The sequence below is a fragment of the Dermacentor variabilis genome, chromosome 3, assembly GCF_050947875.1.
Source record: "Dermacentor variabilis isolate Ectoservices chromosome 3, ASM5094787v1, whole genome shotgun sequence".
Taxonomy (NCBI): Eukaryota; Metazoa; Arthropoda; class Arachnida; order Ixodida; family Ixodidae; genus Dermacentor; species Dermacentor variabilis.
The window spans coordinates 9,767,069-9,784,514 of record NC_134570.1 but is presented as its reverse complement, the minus strand read 5'-3'; the positions used below and the strand labels follow the sequence as shown (position 1 = coordinate 9,784,514).

Here is a 17,446-nt window from a genome sequence, read left to right as displayed (position 1 = left end):
ACTTACTTAAATATTTATTACGTGAGAATCTGAGATATGTTATACAAACAAGCGGCTGTCTTACTTGGATCAGACATTAATGTAGTGGTGTGAACAATTCCAAGAAAGATTCTCATTGAACCAAACACCAAGAAATTTCTCGTTTGAAACTCGCTTTAAAGCAATTCAGTATGCTCGTAGAAAATTTTCAGAGTGATACTTTCTACTGTAATAATAGGATGAAAAATAATGTAGTTTGTCTTTGATAAATTAAAGCTTAGCCTATTGGTCAACAACCAGTTATGTAGCTTTCTTAAATATGCGTTTGCCATAGTCTCCATTTGGGACAAAGAGTGGGATGAAAAAAATATATTCGTATCGTCAACGTGCATGACCAGATAAGGCGATTCGGATATGCTAGCGATATTATTTACGTATACTAAATACAATAATGGTCCTAATATTGATCCTTGAGAAACACCATGCTGAATTGCCAATTTCTCTTAGGGTACGCCATTAACTTGAACATACTGCAATCTGTTATTTAAATAGCTTTTTAGCAAGTCACATGCAATACCACATATGCCATAACTGTTAAGTTTGCATAGCAGGGTGTTGTGATGAACGCAGTCGAATGCCTTTCAGAAATCTAAGAAAAGACCAAGAGTGTACTGTTTCATTTCGATATTCTTAATAATTTTTGCTTTTACTGTTAACAGCACCTGCTCTGTTGATTTGTTTTTCAGAATTATATACTGCGAGGAAGTAGTAACATTGAACTTATGGAAACAATTTTTGAGACGAGTATTAATGACACCTTCAAAGACTTTTGATAAAATGGGTAGAACAGAAATAGGTCTATAATTAGATATGTCATTCTTTCCCCCACTTTTGTAAACTGGACATACACTTGCTATCTTCAGCTGATCTGGGTACACTCCGCTTTCTAACATACGATTTGCGATCTAACGCAAGATGTCAGATATTAAAGAATATACATGCTTCAAAGGTACTGCTAGTATCCCATCATGCCCTAGTGAAACATGACTTTTTACCTTATGTATTACTGAAGCTATTTCATGAGTAGTAGTTGGCATAAGCACAATAGAATTTTGTAAGGGAGTGATTAGATTAGAAAGTGCATCCGGCACTGATGTGGTCACCGACATACATATAGAAGCTACTACATTAATAAAAAAATCATTTAAAGTGGTTGCAAGATCAGAGCCTGTAATTTCACCATTGACTGTCATAATAGTAAGGGGTGGGTCTGTATTACATTTATTAGTTAAAAGGTAATTTCATGCCAAAGTTTCCTACTTTCAGAATGTACTTTGGTAAACCGATCAATATAGTAAGTAGATTTAGTTACTTTAACATCCTGGTAAAGTTCATTTCTGTATTTTTTAAATTCATTGAGGTGTTGGCATCACAGCTCTTAATAAACTTGTGGTACAAATGGTTTTTCGTTTTAATTCTTTTGTATAGTTCCTGAGTCATCCAAGGCTTTTTAAACTTTTTGCAAGTTTTAGTACCAAAGAAACTGTTTATTAAATGTGTTTGACGTAGTCAAATGCATTATATGCTTTGTTTACGTCAGTTGTATCGTACCCATTATCCCAGTGGGAACTTTCAACTAATGTTTTGAACATACTCATCGTGTTAGCATTAATTACTCTGTATAACCATGGGACCTTCACATGTATGTTGTGCATGCCAGGCAAGAAGCAAAATATTGGCAAATGATCGCTGATGTCATGGGACAGGGCACCAGAGAGAATGTTATTAGACACCAGATTTGTAATACGTATGTCTAGTGGACTACTTGTTTCAACAGCTACCCTTGTGGGTAAAGATATGCAATTCCAGCAGGCAAAGGATGCAACGGTATTATTGAATTGCATTTCACATGAATCGTTCAGCAATAACTTAATATTTATGTCACCCATAATAATAAATACGCATCCGGTATAAGTCAAATACACCAGTAAATTTTCTAGGAAGTCCCAGATGTGCCGTTTGTTACCGGTGAGAGGTCTCTATATTGCAACGACCACTACATTTTTAGTAGATACAGTAATGCATACCACATTAGAATCTACTACGCAAAATTCATCTATTACAGAATGTTTGTACAATTTATTTACATACACAGCGAGACCACCACCCTTGCAGTGAAGTCTTAATAATCCATTATAAGTATAATTGTCAAAGTGGGGATGATCCTCATGGTATGTTAGCCATGTTTCTGTAAACACCAAAAAAATCAAATTTATGCTTTATGGACGCAAAAAACAAGTTCAGATGGTCACCCTTGTGTTTGATACTTCGAGCATTAAAATGAATAGCACTGAGCCCTTTCTCTAGAGAGCCGAGCTTCGTTCTGAAATCTTCAACATTACAGCCAGCACAAGTTAGCTCGCAGTTCATGGCAGTGCGACAGTCCATCTTAGGAAATGGACGTTACCTAGTTATTTTTTCAGATCGCCATGATCAGTGATCCTCAGAGTGTCAGCCAGTTCACTTTGACGTGTGAACACCTTACCCCCTATAGTCCAGACCTATATCCATGACACTGATTTCTTACGTGCAGTGGCGGCACCTAACAACTGCTTATTAAACTGAGATAGACGCTCATTAATATAGACAGCCCCTCCATCCGAAGAACCAAGCATACCGTTAGTCTCTGTTTCCTTGCCTTAGAAAGGAACATGTTCCTTTTTTCTTGGTGAACAAAACAAACTATAATGTTCGTCTTGTCCGAGTTCCGAGTGGGAATGTGGTGACATGTATTGATGTCTAATTCACTGACTGGTTCGCCAACAACTTAACCAATTTGTTTTATTACATCAACAGGCTCTACATTCGCCTTGACACCCTTTACTTACAAATCGTTGAGCCTCGTGTACTGCTGTAGCTCTTCAACTTGTCGTGTCAACCACTTGTTCTCGCTCCTCAAAGCTTCATTACACCTAGCAAGTTCGCTGACTTCCTTCCTCAGTGCCTTAACCTCAGAGGTGATCTTCTTCGTCTCATCGCAATTGTCGCTGCAGAATTTCATGCTCTCTTTCACAGAACGAAGTTCTAATCTCATTTAACGCTTAAAACCATCGAAAGCTTTTGCGAAATCCTTAGACATATTGTCGCAGCCTAGTAGGAGACAGGAAAGCCGGCGTGGAGGACGTATGAAAGCACTTGATCAGAGCAGTCAACGCGACGTCGTTGTCGTCTCTGTTTTTCCACTCGCGCACTACTTCAGCGTCGTTCTCATCGCCTGGCACATACCCCCGGCGACTATATAGGATGTGGCATTTGCCCCCCCTCTGAAAAAAAAAAAAGGCATCGTCCCGATGCACCAATCGCCGAAGGCTGTGCACAGACGGTGCAAAGTTGAGGTCATGAGGAAATGTATGGCTTCATACGAAGCACATCCACAACCTCGGGCAGATGCCGCCGGCGTTTGGAGCAGTTATGGCTGTCAAGGACAGCTTCATAATTCACATCGCTGATGCTGTGTAGAACTGTGTGCGAGCCGAAGTATCTTCGCAGGAGCTTTTCAGACAGCCCCCGCCGACGAATCAGAGTCCAGACCCACACCTGGTCACCGACATTGTATGTGACGGGTCTGTGCCGAAGATTGTAGTGTCAGGCATCGTATTCCTGTTGTTCTTTAATTCGCAAACGCGCAAGCTGCCTGGCTTCCTCTGCACGTTGCGTAAACTCCTCACAACCAGTCTCGTCGTCACCGCACTCGTGTGGCAGCATTGCGTCCAACATTGTTGTCACTTCGCGTCCGTAAACGAGGTTGAAAGGCGTCACGCGTGTTGTCTCTTGGCGAGCCGTGTTATACGCAAATGTAACATATGGTAAAATCTCGTCCCAGTTCTTGTGGTCGACGTCGATGTACATACTCATCATGTCTGCCAGAGTCTTATTCATACGTTCTGTCAGCCCATTGGTTTGGGGATGATAAGCCGTAGTCTTTCGGTGAGTGGTACCACTTAGTCGCAACACGGTATCCAGAAGCGCAGCCATGAATGCAGATCCTGTGTCTGTTATGACCACAGCGGGAGCGCCATGCCTTAGGACGACGGCTTCGACGAAAAATCGCGCTGCTTCGGTTGCTGTTCCACGTTGGATAGCACCTGTTTCGGCGTATCGAGTAAGATAATCCCTGACGACGATTATCCATTTATTTCCGGCAGCAGGCAGTGGAAACGGACCTAAAAGGTCCATGCCAATTTGTTCGAATGGCGCTTGCAGTTTCTGAACAGGATGCAGCAGTCCAGCTGGCTTGCCGGGTAGGGCTTTGCGGCGCTGGCAATCCAGGCATGTCTGTGTGTAACGCTTCACGATCGACGCAAGTCTCGGCCAATAGTACTTCAGCCTAATTCTTCCCAATGTCCGAGTGTAGCCTAAGTGACCAGCGATCGGCTCGTTGTGACAGGCATGCAGGACTTCCTCGCGAAGAGATGCGGGAATGAGGAGTAGGTAGCTGCTGCCACTAGGTGAAAAGTTCTTTTTATATAGAACGTCGTGGCGTAAGCAGAATGAAGGCAGCCCTCTGGTGAATAACCTCGGTGCGCTGCTTGTTCTTCCCTCTAAGTAATCGAAAAGAGAAACAAGTTCTGCGTCCTCGCGTTGCTGGCGTGAAACAGCCACAGTATCTAGCACGCCTAGAAAAGCCGCGGCATCATCGTCGTGCACGGCAGTCTCAACAGGAGACCGAGAAAGGCAGTGGGCATCGCTGTGTCGTTTCCTCAATTTGTATACAACAGTGAAGTCGAACTCCTGGACCCGAAGGCTCCAGCGCACAAGCCGACCAGCTGGATCTTTTAAATTAGTCAGCCAGCAAAGTGAATGATGATCACTGACAACGGTGAAACTCCGACCATACAAATATGGCCTAAATTTCAGGACGGCCCGCACCAGTGCAAGACATTCTTTTTGTGTAGTAGAGTAGTTAGCCTCCGTCCTTGATAGCGTCCTGCAAGCGTAAGCAATCACTCTTTCAGCGCCGTCCTGCCGCTGTACAAGCACTGCGCCAAGGCCGACATTACTAGCGTCGGTATGAAGAATCGTAGGGGCGCCTTCATCAAAGTGAGCGAGCACGGGAGGCGTCTGCAGCCGTTGCCATAGGTCATCAAAAGCCTGTTGCTGGTCTTCAGCCCACGCAAAGGGGACATCTTCTCTGGTAAGATGTGTCAATGGCCATGCGATACGCGAAAATTCCGCGATAAACTGTCGCTAGTAGGCGCAAAGGCCCAGAAAACGTCACACTGCCTTTTTATCTGATGGCGTTGGGAAATTAGCGACGGCAAAGATTTTATCAGGGTCAGGTCGGACACCTTCACGACTAACAACATGACCGAGAAATTGAAGTTCTTCAAAACCAAAATGGCACTTTTCAGGTTTCAAAGTTACATTGGCTGAGCGTATTGCTTCAAAGACCGTCTTTAATCTGTGTAAGTGTTCCTCGAACGTGACGGAGAAAACAAGTACGTCGTCGAGGTACACCAGACAGGTTTGCCATTTGAGACCTGCGAGTACCGTGTCCATTAGTCGTTGAAACGTTGCCGGCGCAGAACACAAACCGAAGGGGAGCATTCATAAAGTCCGTCGGGTGTCACAAAAGCGGTCTTCTCACGATCTCTCTCATCAACTTCTATTTGCCAGTAGCTGCTTTTAAAGTCCATCGATGAAAAGTAATGTGCGTTTCGTAGCCTGTCCAGTGAATCGTCGATACGCGGTAGCGGATAAACGTCTTTCTTTGTGATCTGGTTGAGTTTTCAATAGTCGACGCAGAAGCGCAGGCTGCTGTCCTTCTTTTTCACCAATATGACAGGCGATGCCCAAGGACTCTTAGAGGGCCAAATAACTCCGTCCTCAAGCATGGTCTTCACTTGTGTTTGTATTGCCTCGCGCTCTTTAGGTGCTACACGATAAGGATTCTGCCGAATTGGTCTGGCGTTGGCTTCGGTGACAATACGGTGCTTAGTGAGCGGCGTCTGGCTAACTCGTGACGTGGATGAGAAGCAGCTCTTAAACTCATCGATGAGCTCAAGAAGGCTGTTGCGTTCCACGGGCGATAAGGTGGGACTGATGTCAACCACAGGGGCAGGCATAACCACGGTGGACGTCGCGTGCTCCACTGAGAGGCAGTCCTGTATTGAAGTAAATTCGTCGAAGTAAGCAACAGCCGTGCCTTTAACAATGTGTCGATGTTCCCTGGTAAAATTCGTCAGCAGGAGTTCAGCATGTTCGTCGTGTACGTTAATTACGGCCCTGGCGATGGAAACCCCTTGACTCAGTACCAGTGCATCGATGTGTTCAGCGACGCCAGTCCCGGTGTTCAAGTTGTCGCAGATTACAGGTACGAGGGAACAGCTTCGCGGCGGAAGCGTGACGTCGTCGGCGATACGTAAGCGGAGTCGCTGGTGTTCCACGGGGTCGACGTCGTCTGAGCTCGTAGAAAATGTGACAACGAGGTCATGGACATTAATCACTGCATCGTACTCTCTCAAGAAATCCATCCCCAATATAAGTTCCTTACAACACTCAAAGAGAATGACGAGGGTGGCGACAAAGGTTGCAGCGCTTATTACTATCCTGGCTGTGCATTTTCCAATCGGCGTCATCAACTGGCCGCCGGAAGTTCTAATGTTGGGCCCGGTCCACGGCGTCTTCACTTTTCTCAGCCTATCGGCCAGCTTTTTACTTATCGCAAAATGCGAACCAGTGTCGACGAGAGCAGCCAGTTGGTGGCCGTCAATGCAAACGACAAGATCGGCGCTGACAGCGTCGGTTACAGGGGGTGTGGTTGGAGTCGTCGGAGTTGTAGAGTCGTCGATCGTCGGAGATGGGTGCTCTTGAATATCTAGCCAGTTTTCAACCTCGCCCCAGGAGGTCGCTGCGTCTAGTTTCCCCGGCGCGGGCTAGGGGACCTGCCCCTAGAGGCGTCAGAAAAATCGCGACGGGTCGGTGGGGTGTAACGAGCCGGAGAAGGGGGACGCGATTGAGGCGTCGTTGAACTTCTGGCCAAAAGTTTGTAGAATTTCCGTCGCAGCTACATGCAGCATCAGACACAGGGTAATTGCAGTTGGGAAATCTTGCATACCCAGCCGCGCGGTAGTGGCACGCGCAGTAAACATGTCTTGCTTCGCCGCAATGAAAGCATAGCGGCCGGCGGTCAGCGGTGCGCCACAAATCAGTCTTTCGAAGCGAGTAGCCGGCAGGGGATTCGCTGTAGAAACGAGGCACAGCAATCGACTGGCAGCGATACGGCTTAGTTGGCGGCGGCTGTGACTGTGGAAAATAGGGCGTCGGGGGTGGTGGTGATGGCTGCGTCGTAGTGGTCAACGATGTCAGCAGCATCGAAGTGGCGGGAGGTGGACGACAGACAGCTTCCGCGTAGGTTAATTGTCGCGGCACCGCCTGCCAGTCGGGCAACAAAAAGGCCTCTCAAACTTCCTCTCGAACAATATCAGCGACAGAAGCCACCGCTGGTGCCATTGGAGAGATCCTGAGCTGCCGGATCTTCTCTCGCACAATCTCTCAGATTACTTCACGCAGAGATGTGCTGCAGCTCTCAGGTAGAATTGAAGCATTCACCGGCGAGCTCTTGCGGTCATATTGGCGGTACCGTTGCTGTAGTGCCCGTTCTATAGCGGTAGCCTCCTTGGTAAATTCGGCCACTGTCGTCGGTGGGTTCCTCACAAGCCCAGCAAACAGTTCCTCCTTCACTCCGCGCAAGAGATAGCGCAACTTCTTTTCTTCGGCCATCTCAGGGTCTGCTCTGCGGAAAAGGCGGGCCATGTCTTCTGCAAACATGGCAACGCTCTCGTTTGGTTTTTGAATATGGGATTCGAGTAGGCGCTGCGCATTGTCTCTTCTGTCGGTACTAGTGAGCGTGTCTGGCAGCTGGGTGCAGAAGGCTTCCTATGTGGTCAAACTTCTCTCCCGGTTCACAAACCACATCCGTGCACTGTCTTGAAGCGCGAAATAGACATTAGACAGCTTTTGCTGGGAGCCCCAGTCATTATAACTGGCGACACGCTCAAATTGGTCCAGCCAATCTTGGACATCTTCAAAAGCGTCGCCATGGAAACTTTCAGGTATCTTAGGATTCTGCAGCATCACCTGCGATGGAGTTGCAGTAGCCATGGCGGAAGTAGGTAGACGCATTCCAGCAGGGTCATGCAAAGGGTTGAACTTGGGCATCAGGCCTAGCAGGCGGCGACTGTACCGGTGAACAGGAGTTTCGATGAACGAAGGTGATTCCGCTTTCGAGGTATGGCTCCGCGAAGGGGTGCCGAGCATGAGCCAATCCTACCTAGCACCTCCACCAGTGTCGCAGCCTAGTAGGAGACGGGAAAGCCGGCGTAGAGGACGTATGAAAGCACTTTATCAGAGCAGTCAATGCGACGTCATTGTCGTCTCTGTTTTCCCACTCGCGCGCTACTTCAGCGTCGTTCTCATCGCCTGGCACATGCCCCCGGCGACCATATAGGATGTGGCATTATAGAAGAAAAAAAAGAATGACAAATTGAACAACAAAAAGTGGGAACTGTAACAGGTGTGGCAGCAGTGTGCAGCGCGCAAGAAAAACAAGAAGTTGCTCCCCGCAGGTGCTTACCTGCAAAAGCAGATACCTTTAGTAGATGATCGCGCAGCCTGCGCACTGCTGCCAACTAAGAGGACAGATGAGGGTGCGTCCGCTTTTAAAGACCCAGGGCGACAGCTGGCCCACGCCGATTGGTTGATCAATGCTAGTCGCACCATTCAGTCGGCATGCGCTGAACAGAGGGTGCTCCTTGCAGCGCTCTATGGCGCTAGCTTCGTGACAGCACAGTCTCAGTCCGAGATACACTTGGTTCCCTGGATCAGCTGCAGCTCGAGATATGGCTTCTTTCGTTGTCACTGCAAAAGCAGATACTTTTAGTAGATCACGTGGCCTGTACACTGCTGCCAACTGAGTGAGAGATTGCATTGTAGGGGCTGAATGTGTAGTGTTATTATGGGCAGTGCATGTAAGCATGAATTTTTTTTTCATAGCTCTTTCATTATAATTTAGCTTCTGAAGATCTGCTCTTTCTGTACTCAATAATCTTTCTTGCGGAGATAGTTTTAACTCTTTCATTAGCGCGAGAAAATGGTAGTTTTTTATAGGTCTCGTAAAAAAATTATTTACCACCGCAAATAATATTCCAGCACACATTGCAGCATAGCGTACGGTATTGTGCATAATGGAATGCTCTTTCCAAGAACATGTGTTGCCAAACAAAAAAATTTATTAGGTAAAACATAAAAATTCTAGGAAGTTCCATTTTTGCTGCCAGTTGAGAAAAAGAACAGTAAAAAAATGTGATGTTTACAAAAACATCAATATCAAAGGAAATTCAGAATATACATTTCAAAGACAAATAACCCAGGAATAGTGTCTGAAAAAATAAGTGCTCAGTAGACCGCCATTCTTCAGATACAAAATAGAAACCAGGACCGGTTCATTGCTCATGCCATGCGGTGAAGAAGTTTCTAGATATCGTGAAGCATAGGTGCACTCCGCACTTTTTCCTCAAAACGTCTGTTTTTTGTTCAACTTTGCACTCCTTGTAACACATTTTGCAGTTCCGCCTTTTTTGGCATCTTCTGAGAATGGTTCGATGAGAAGACCGAGGAACGTACTTCACCAGTTTGTCTAGACTCGTGCGCCTCTTCCAGGATCGTTTGCTCTCAGCGTAGCTGGGCAACTACTGCAAGATTATGCATCCAAGCATATCTGTTTGCATTTTTGCAGATTGTCTTTATCACCTCTGCAGAGAAGAGTAGAAAGTCTAGTAGAAAGAAGTAAGAGTAGAAAGAAGGAGAAAGAAGAGTAGAAGAAGAAGAAGAAAGAAGAGCGCAGATCTGTAGTGCTGGGCCGAGATGTGCTATGGGCAGCCTTCTTGGCGTGAACGGAAGTTTTTTTGCTGCTGATGGCAGCACATCGTAGCCAAGCGAAGTATGCACGCTGAAGATAATCAGTAGAGCTCTCGGGTCGTGCAAAAAGATTGGCAGATAAGTGTGCACAGGAAAGAGACTTCTTAAGGCCGTAAAGGAAACTGGCCAGTGAACAGCTGCAGATGTCCCATGCTGACTCAAAACATTGTCACTGTCTGAGCTTGAATTTGCTTTGCTGTCATCTTCAGAATCATAACTCGAGTTCTCATCACTAAATTGAACTGCGAGTGAAGCTTAGTTTCAAGCACGACCCTTTTCTCGCGATGCAGCCACGCGGGATGACGCCGTGGGAGTGACATTCGATAACTGCGCAGTGACACTGGCAGCGCCCCTTGCTTGGATTTTACAAGAGAAGCAAAAGGGAAACTCTTGGAAACTGGTTGAAAATGCCAGGTCCACATGTTGGATATGCGGTGGACCTTCAGAAATACTTTCACGGAATAAGACGACTCGGACCCCAAACCAAAGCTTACTAGTGAACAGCTGGCATCATTTTCGTTTAATTATCACTGCTCAGCACTGTTGGATGGCAAAGCCGGTGATATAATGTAATTCTTGACTTGCTGGGAGTCATTCGATTGCAAAATCTTTATGCTAGTGCAGCGTAATTGTGAGTGGCATGCTTTTTGTGGCATGCCCTTTCCCATATGGGCCCAAAAACAGTTTAAAATAGTTTTAAGTTATACCAGCCTTGGGGACAGAGGCACCCACCTACTGAACCTTCTGCAGCGCCGCCTCCCTAATGCAGGATTCTTTTGCATTCCACGAAATCAAAGCTTTGGCCAGCACCTAATTTCTATAATGTAATTACAGCTACACATCTGTATGTAAGCAGATGTACCATCACAAACAAATGAAATGTGAATAAGAAATAACAAAGTAGAACACCTTTCTTAAGTAATAACTCGCTAGCATGATCTCACACCACTACTTATCCAATTGACAAAGGTGGCATAAGGCTCAGACTAAGCTTGAAGCCAAAATTTTGCTGACATTACATATCGGTGAATACAGATAGGAAAGAATCTGTTCTAGTTAGCTCCATTTTGTTTAACTACCATATAGACACATACATCATCATTCTCCTTCTAGGTATGGTTTTATGAGGTGGTTTCACTCTACGCAGGAAATAATCACATGGAGGCACTAGCAGCATAAATTCAAATGCAAACCATTTCAAGACTACTCCAATGCATTATTTCGTTTTCATTTTGGGTGAAACGGAGAACATTTGTAACAGTGGCTTAATTCAGACTTTGAAACGTACACATGGCACTACTCCATGCTTAAAAACTAGCTACCAGTTAATGTCCAATTTTCTGGACTTCCTAAGGGCTGCGAAAACATTAAAAAAAAAAAATGAATGCATGCACTTTATTTCCCCAAAAGGTCAAATTGTCACAGGCATGCCTCAAATAGCTCTGAAGCCCTGCCAGTACACCTATGCATATCGTAGCTCATACTTCAACAGGAGATGGCGGGTGCCTGTGTGTATAATTAAGGGATACATACCATGTACCATGACAGTTGCCCCTTGACACTTTTGGTATGCTTCACCGCAATACATTTCGTATGCTTGACCGCGTACATTTATGTATTGCGGCGAAGCTGACTTTCAAGAAGTGGCATATGCGACATGGCATGCTTTGTACGCTTCGAAGCCATTGGTGAGGATTACAAAGGTGGAGTCGGCGCAACTGATGACAGCGGCAAAGTCTTTCAATGAAAATAATGCCACCGAACGGTGAGAAGCTTGGCAGCGAACGTCTGCAGCAGCTAGGCCTAGCGTTCCCACGGTGGTGGCTGCCAGCGAATTGGCGTGCGAAAGTGCTGGCTCGAGGCTCTGATATGATCCAAATGGTAGTGGCTTTGATTAATGCTGTTTCAGACCTGCAGTCACGGTGAAAAAGTCTGGAAATTCAGATGACAAAATTTTTTCCATCCAAAATTTTAGATGTTCTTATACATTCACTCTATGGGGTATGTGGCAGCTCCGCGAAGATGTCCGAATTATCAGGCACGTCCACAAAATCGGTCGTTTACTGTGATTACATATAAAAAGTGTTCATTACGGTAAGCATTTCTATTCATGCCAATGGTACAAGAGCAAAACCAGAGGCCACAGTGACAAGATAATGAAGCACTGGATGTGAGGAAAAAACAGGTAAGAAAGGTTCTAGTTCGCTCACAGTGTCCTCAGCTTGCTTTTCATTGTTTTGCACCTCAGCTAGGGTGTGCCATGCTGTTTGGCCCACTGAGCCATATTCTAGTACACTTTAAATACAGCCACCCTGGCCATTCCAACAGCAGCGACAACAGCAAGAAGTGGCTACGTGCGTACCGGCCACTTGCCGGAATCACCAAAAGGTCCATTGTTATAAATTCAAAAATCATGAGAAACTGTATAGGAGGCACCGTTGCGTGGTGTGTGGAATGTGAACAGCTGCACTCTTTTTCCAAGAACAAATCCCCTCACTGATCACAACCACTTCCGGAGCACACATGCCGAAGGCGATCTGGCGCAGCGTGGGGCAATTGGCGCTGGAGTCCCACCCCTGTAAGGTAGACAGCTGGGCTAGTTGGAACAGTATTTGTCCCATGTCCCTCTTTTTGTGTTGCTGGCACTTTTCATGTTGATTTCAGTTACATACCTAAGAGTATTCGTGATTCTGTACTGTTGTTTGAAATCACTGCAATGCCAGAAAAGAAATCTGGCGAAGTCGTTTTGCCAAAATGTCGGCTCCAGGCAGAGGCTTCTGTCATTTCACCATTGCTGATCCCTTCAAGCTTCCTGTAATCACTTTGTCTTGTAAGGTGAAGCCACACCAGCTGATCTGGGTTGTGGAGGAAAGATAGGGCAGCCTTGCTTCTAGGTTCAGTAACCATTCTGTTTCTCGTACACAGCGTGTTGGCGTAGAGGAGTGCCTTGTGGCCCTAAATGAAGTGGACTGGGATGTGCACAAAGGAATCAAGTGGCTGCGGCTTCAGCAGCAGCTGCAGCAGCGGCATGGCTTGACTTTCCCAGCTGATGCTTGCTCCCACGCCCTGGAGCAGAGTGGGTGGAATGTCTTGCAGGCCACCAACCTCCTCAGAGCTACACAGGCAAGCACCTTGGATGACACCACCGAAGTCTGATGTTTGAATCTGGTAGTGAATTTACTTGGGAGCTGTGGAGGAAGAAGGGAGTGTGTATGGGTGTACACATATTCTGCTGCATAAACTAGTAGCCCAAACAATGAATTTCATTAGTGAAGCACACTCCATACATTATTATTCACTACCACAACATACATAGCAGAATAGCACCTCTGTTCTACTGTTGGCTGCAGGATTCATGAATTAATTATGCACACAAAATGCCATACAAGTTTACCAGAAGTATATTTAGCCGTTGTGAAGACCTAGGAAGAAGGCAGTAGTAGCAGAAAATGCAAATGGGTGGATGCTTAGCTGTTGAACAATGCTATATTTGTCACTGATTTTGGAAATATTGGCCTCTAATTTTACTTGTGTGGATCCATCTAAGTGAAGCAATGGAAAAAGGAGAACTAATCAGTTGTTTTCCTTCTACTGAAGAAAGAAAACTGCAGCTTGAAATACATTTTAGCATGCATTACTACAAGGAACGGTTTTGCGAACATTGTGCTCACCCTTCTCGGCTCAGGTGACACTGATAGCATGAGTGAGTGCAGGCCATTTACAGTGTCGAGTCCACAGTCTCACATCATGCCTGGTGAGCAGACAGAATGGGCCACAGATGCCACTACTCCCATTGTTTGCAGTGTAGCATAATAAAGAACATGTAGTAATCAAACAGGGAAACAAAAGACGCTGATTTAAGTCATGAAGTTCACCATAGTGTTCTTATATATTGAGCAGTACCATGTGCTGCTGCTTTTTATGCTTGTCATTTTTCACATCTGAGCTGCTGCTAGATTTTTCATGGAAGCCTGTGTAGTGAAGCCTGTGAAGTTCATAAATGGTAAGTGTCCTGGTTTTACGTTAGTTTTTCATTACATCTGTGGAGCCAGCTTAGATAGTTGGCAAGGGTGCCTTGTGCTTTGTATGTTGTTTGTAGATTCTCGAGCATTTAAGTACTACTGCCTGTGGCTATAGATGTTTCACAGTTTTCTTTGTGCCTACTACTTAGTGGTTGTCTTCTGTAGCAGATGGTAGGCAGGCTGATGTGCGTGTGTGCCTGCCTGAACAGTGTCATAAGCGTCTGCTTTGCACTTTAGGAAAGCAGTGAAAAAGGTGCCTTTAGAATGTGGTGACGCTCTCACGCAGTTTTATTTTCTGTGTGCAGTTGTAGCGGCAAATGTTTTGTGTCTAACATGTGCTTCGAAACAAGAGCATGTTTTCCTTATACTATAAGCTTTACTTACTTGGGCCCTGAATATGGCAAGTGTTCTTTAGTTAACAGCTCTGCACAAGTAAGTGCTCTAGGCATTGTACATGCGATAAGATAAATTTGTGAAGAATTAAATTGGCTGTGAAACAGGTGCAAAGCAACTAGCTGTTGAAGGAATTCGTAGTCTGGTTTCGGTGCAGTACAGATGGGTTATTATTGCTTAAAAGAACTGCCCATGTTGCTTTAGTAAAAGGGACAATCAAAAGCAGTTAACTGTTTGCTTTTTCACATCGTGCATGGAGTGAGCCACAAAAAAAACCCAGAACCATTAGAAATGTCAGTTCTGGGAAAAAGTTGAGGCATATACATTGCACACACATTCTAGTCTGCATGGAGGTTTATGCTGACATACTGCCACTGATGCGTGCTGCTATTGAAAAATACATCAAGTGCGGGACATTCACAAATTCAAGCAGCTCTATGAATTGCTGCACCAAGTGTGTATTTAGGAATCTCCTGTATGCACAGAAAAATTCTATATCTCAGCTGATAATGTGCATTTTTTTTTACTTTGCCTCCACTCTTCTCTTTATGCCATTCAGAGACTTACTATACAGGCATGCTATGACTATGATCAACGTGCACACAAAATTGTCACAAAAATAAAAGCATTGCGTAGCTACTGTGGAATTGCACCTACTTAAGTGCATCTGTGTTTGCAGTGCAATGTATTATGGCACCACATAGTAAATAGTCTCTAAAATACATTTTAAAAACTGGCAGATGTTTGTGGCTTACCATATATACACATATATGAGCATCAAATGCATGCTACTTGCCTAGCAGTAGTTACCTAAATTGCAATTCATATGACTGTCTATCATAACTGGTTTTCCAAGCACTGCAAGATCTTAATTTCTTTTTGTACTTTGTTGCAGTGATATTAACTTTACTGCAAGTGTACAGTAGTGAGTCCAGTAGTTAGGCCTATGAACCTATAAATGCCATAAAAGCTTGTCAAAAAATTACTTTTCTCATGTCTGGCCTTGCTGAGCTTGTTTGTTGTGCTGTATAGTGTTGCGTGGCTGCAAGCTTTCTCTTCTACATCTAATTTCTTTTTTCATAGACCTCAGTGCCTCAGATAGAAGCTGTTTTGTTTGTGCCAAGCACAGTCTGTGCACTTTTTAACAAGGCCATCTATGATTTAGATCACAGATGCATGATTGAGCTCATTTCTAAATGTTAAAAAAGAGAATGCAGGTAGTCAGTATTTTAAATCAGACACAGTATCTACTCATTGTGCATGTTCTTCACTGCTTAAGCATGTTGTAAAATTTAAGATCTTCCTTGCTAAGCATGTGCCATCCTCATCATATATAATTGGTTCTCATTTCAAAGTTGCCTGTTTTGTTCCATTTCCTCAACACACAGCTTCATTCGAATCCTCCTTTGCACATGCATGTTGCCAAGGGTGCTGGCAGAAAGCCAATTGTAAAGTATGCTTCTCTGTGGCGTTTGCACACCACAGGAAATGTTGTGTTTTCCGCACAGATATAAAAATGTGTAGCTTTCGTCATAAGTAGGTTTTAGTTTTGTGCTCCTGATAGTGAACCAGTGAAGCATGAGCACTTGAAGTGTCTTAAGGTTCTCAACACTGATTTCAACCTAGCTTTCTTAGAGCAATAGGCAGTGCTTTATTTTCTCTGTTAGTGCTGCCAAGGAAAAGAGCCCGTTAGTGTAAATATATTTATGAGTAGGCTTTTCTAAGTGTTAGGTTTGCCTTGTGCAAGTTTGTATATGTTCAATGTATGCTTGAACCTGTGTGTTCAGTGAGCAGTGTTGTGGCAGGCTGCATGTCATTGCAGAATTTATTTCACACAGTTAGCCATGCACTGTAGCTGCCACATACATAGTCCTTGTGCTTGGCTGTTTGCTTATAGGTCCTGTTTTGTCATGGACGAACTCCTAGTACTATTTCGTAATTGACAAACAGCTATATTCAGGCAATCTGCATTGACTGATTGGTAATGACTTCATCTTTTGAAACGTCTTTTATCTGTCTAAGCTTCTGGAGGTGCCAATTATTAATAGCTTTATATTCTGACCTTTTACACTGCAACAGAAGCAAGCTGAACAACTAAACTTGCATTCCTGTGTTACACACCAGCTTTGTTTGACCGCTGAAGTGAAATCTTGGCAGCTGTATGTTCAGCATGCCTTCCATACATATGCAAGTGTGTTTTTTGACGTTGCGCGAGTTGCCCTTCTGAGAAACCATGAAAACCATGTGGGTTCAAATGCAGAACATGCTTTCAACCTGGCTATGTATGATTGCTAATCATGCGGAAAATATTTTGGCTTGCTGATGCTTTCTCATCCGGCTTTTAAGAATCTCACTGGTGAGTTTTTTTCCCATCTCACTTTTCACCTAAAGATAATATTCCCCTGGTTCTATTCTGCAAGTTTAAGCGCGGCGCTACAATGGAGATATTTCATTGAAATTACCAACAAAAGCATCTGTCCCTATTTGGTATTGAAATTGTTTAGCTATCAGTGTTCTTCTGTTAAATGTTAAACTAATTTAACTTGTAACTAAAAACCTCGAGACAAGACAGGGTTTTTGTGTAATTCGCAAATGTACAAGTGTCTGGAATGATCTGAATGCTATTTTGCTGCTGTACGCAGAAACTCTGTAACAGTTCTACTTAGGATTGCATGCTGTCAATAAAATGTTTGATGAATGCATGTTTCTGTGTTATCAAAGCAAGTATCTATTCACACAACATCGTTAGTATTCATAGGCTAATTTTGTATGTACAGTAAAATCTTTTTCTGCCATTGGGAAAATGTTTTTAGAATTAATAGACAGTTTGAGAATAAACAGGGTGTCTACAGACTTGCATACGAACATGCTGCCAAGGGTTACAAAATTCACCTTATTTAAGTATGTGCAAGGGTCCCATTGCAGTCTTTGACTTTGGGACCCTCGTCTGCATATTGTCTCTTACCCATTTACTGTATTTAAAGAATAATAAACTGAAACTGAACATAATAAAAGTGTCTGGCAAAGAAAAATCGATCTAAAATAGCCTGAAAGTACCTACCAGGAAGCTGTTG

The 17,446-nt window shown here is 44.4% G+C and overlaps 1 protein-coding gene across 5 annotated transcripts in view; it reads left to right on the top strand.

Annotated features, from left to right (window-relative positions):
• The window catches only part of Ack-like (activated Cdc42 kinase-like), a 218,140-nt gene extending 201,070 nt beyond the window's left edge, over positions 1-17,070 (top strand). For 4 of the 5 annotated variants that reach the window (XM_075684160.1, XM_075684158.1, XM_075684157.1 and 1 more), the window contains one exon: positions 12,883-17,070. In XM_075684160.1, the coding sequence (XP_075540275.1) occupies positions 12,883-13,113 (231 nt within the window). In that variant the 3' untranslated portion in view covers positions 13,114-17,070. Of the gene's footprint in view, positions 1-4,994; positions 5,174-12,882 lie in introns of all 5 variants that reach the window. The other variant, XR_012826587.1, reaches the window with a different exon arrangement.
• Positions 17,071-17,446: the final 376 nt, after the last annotated feature.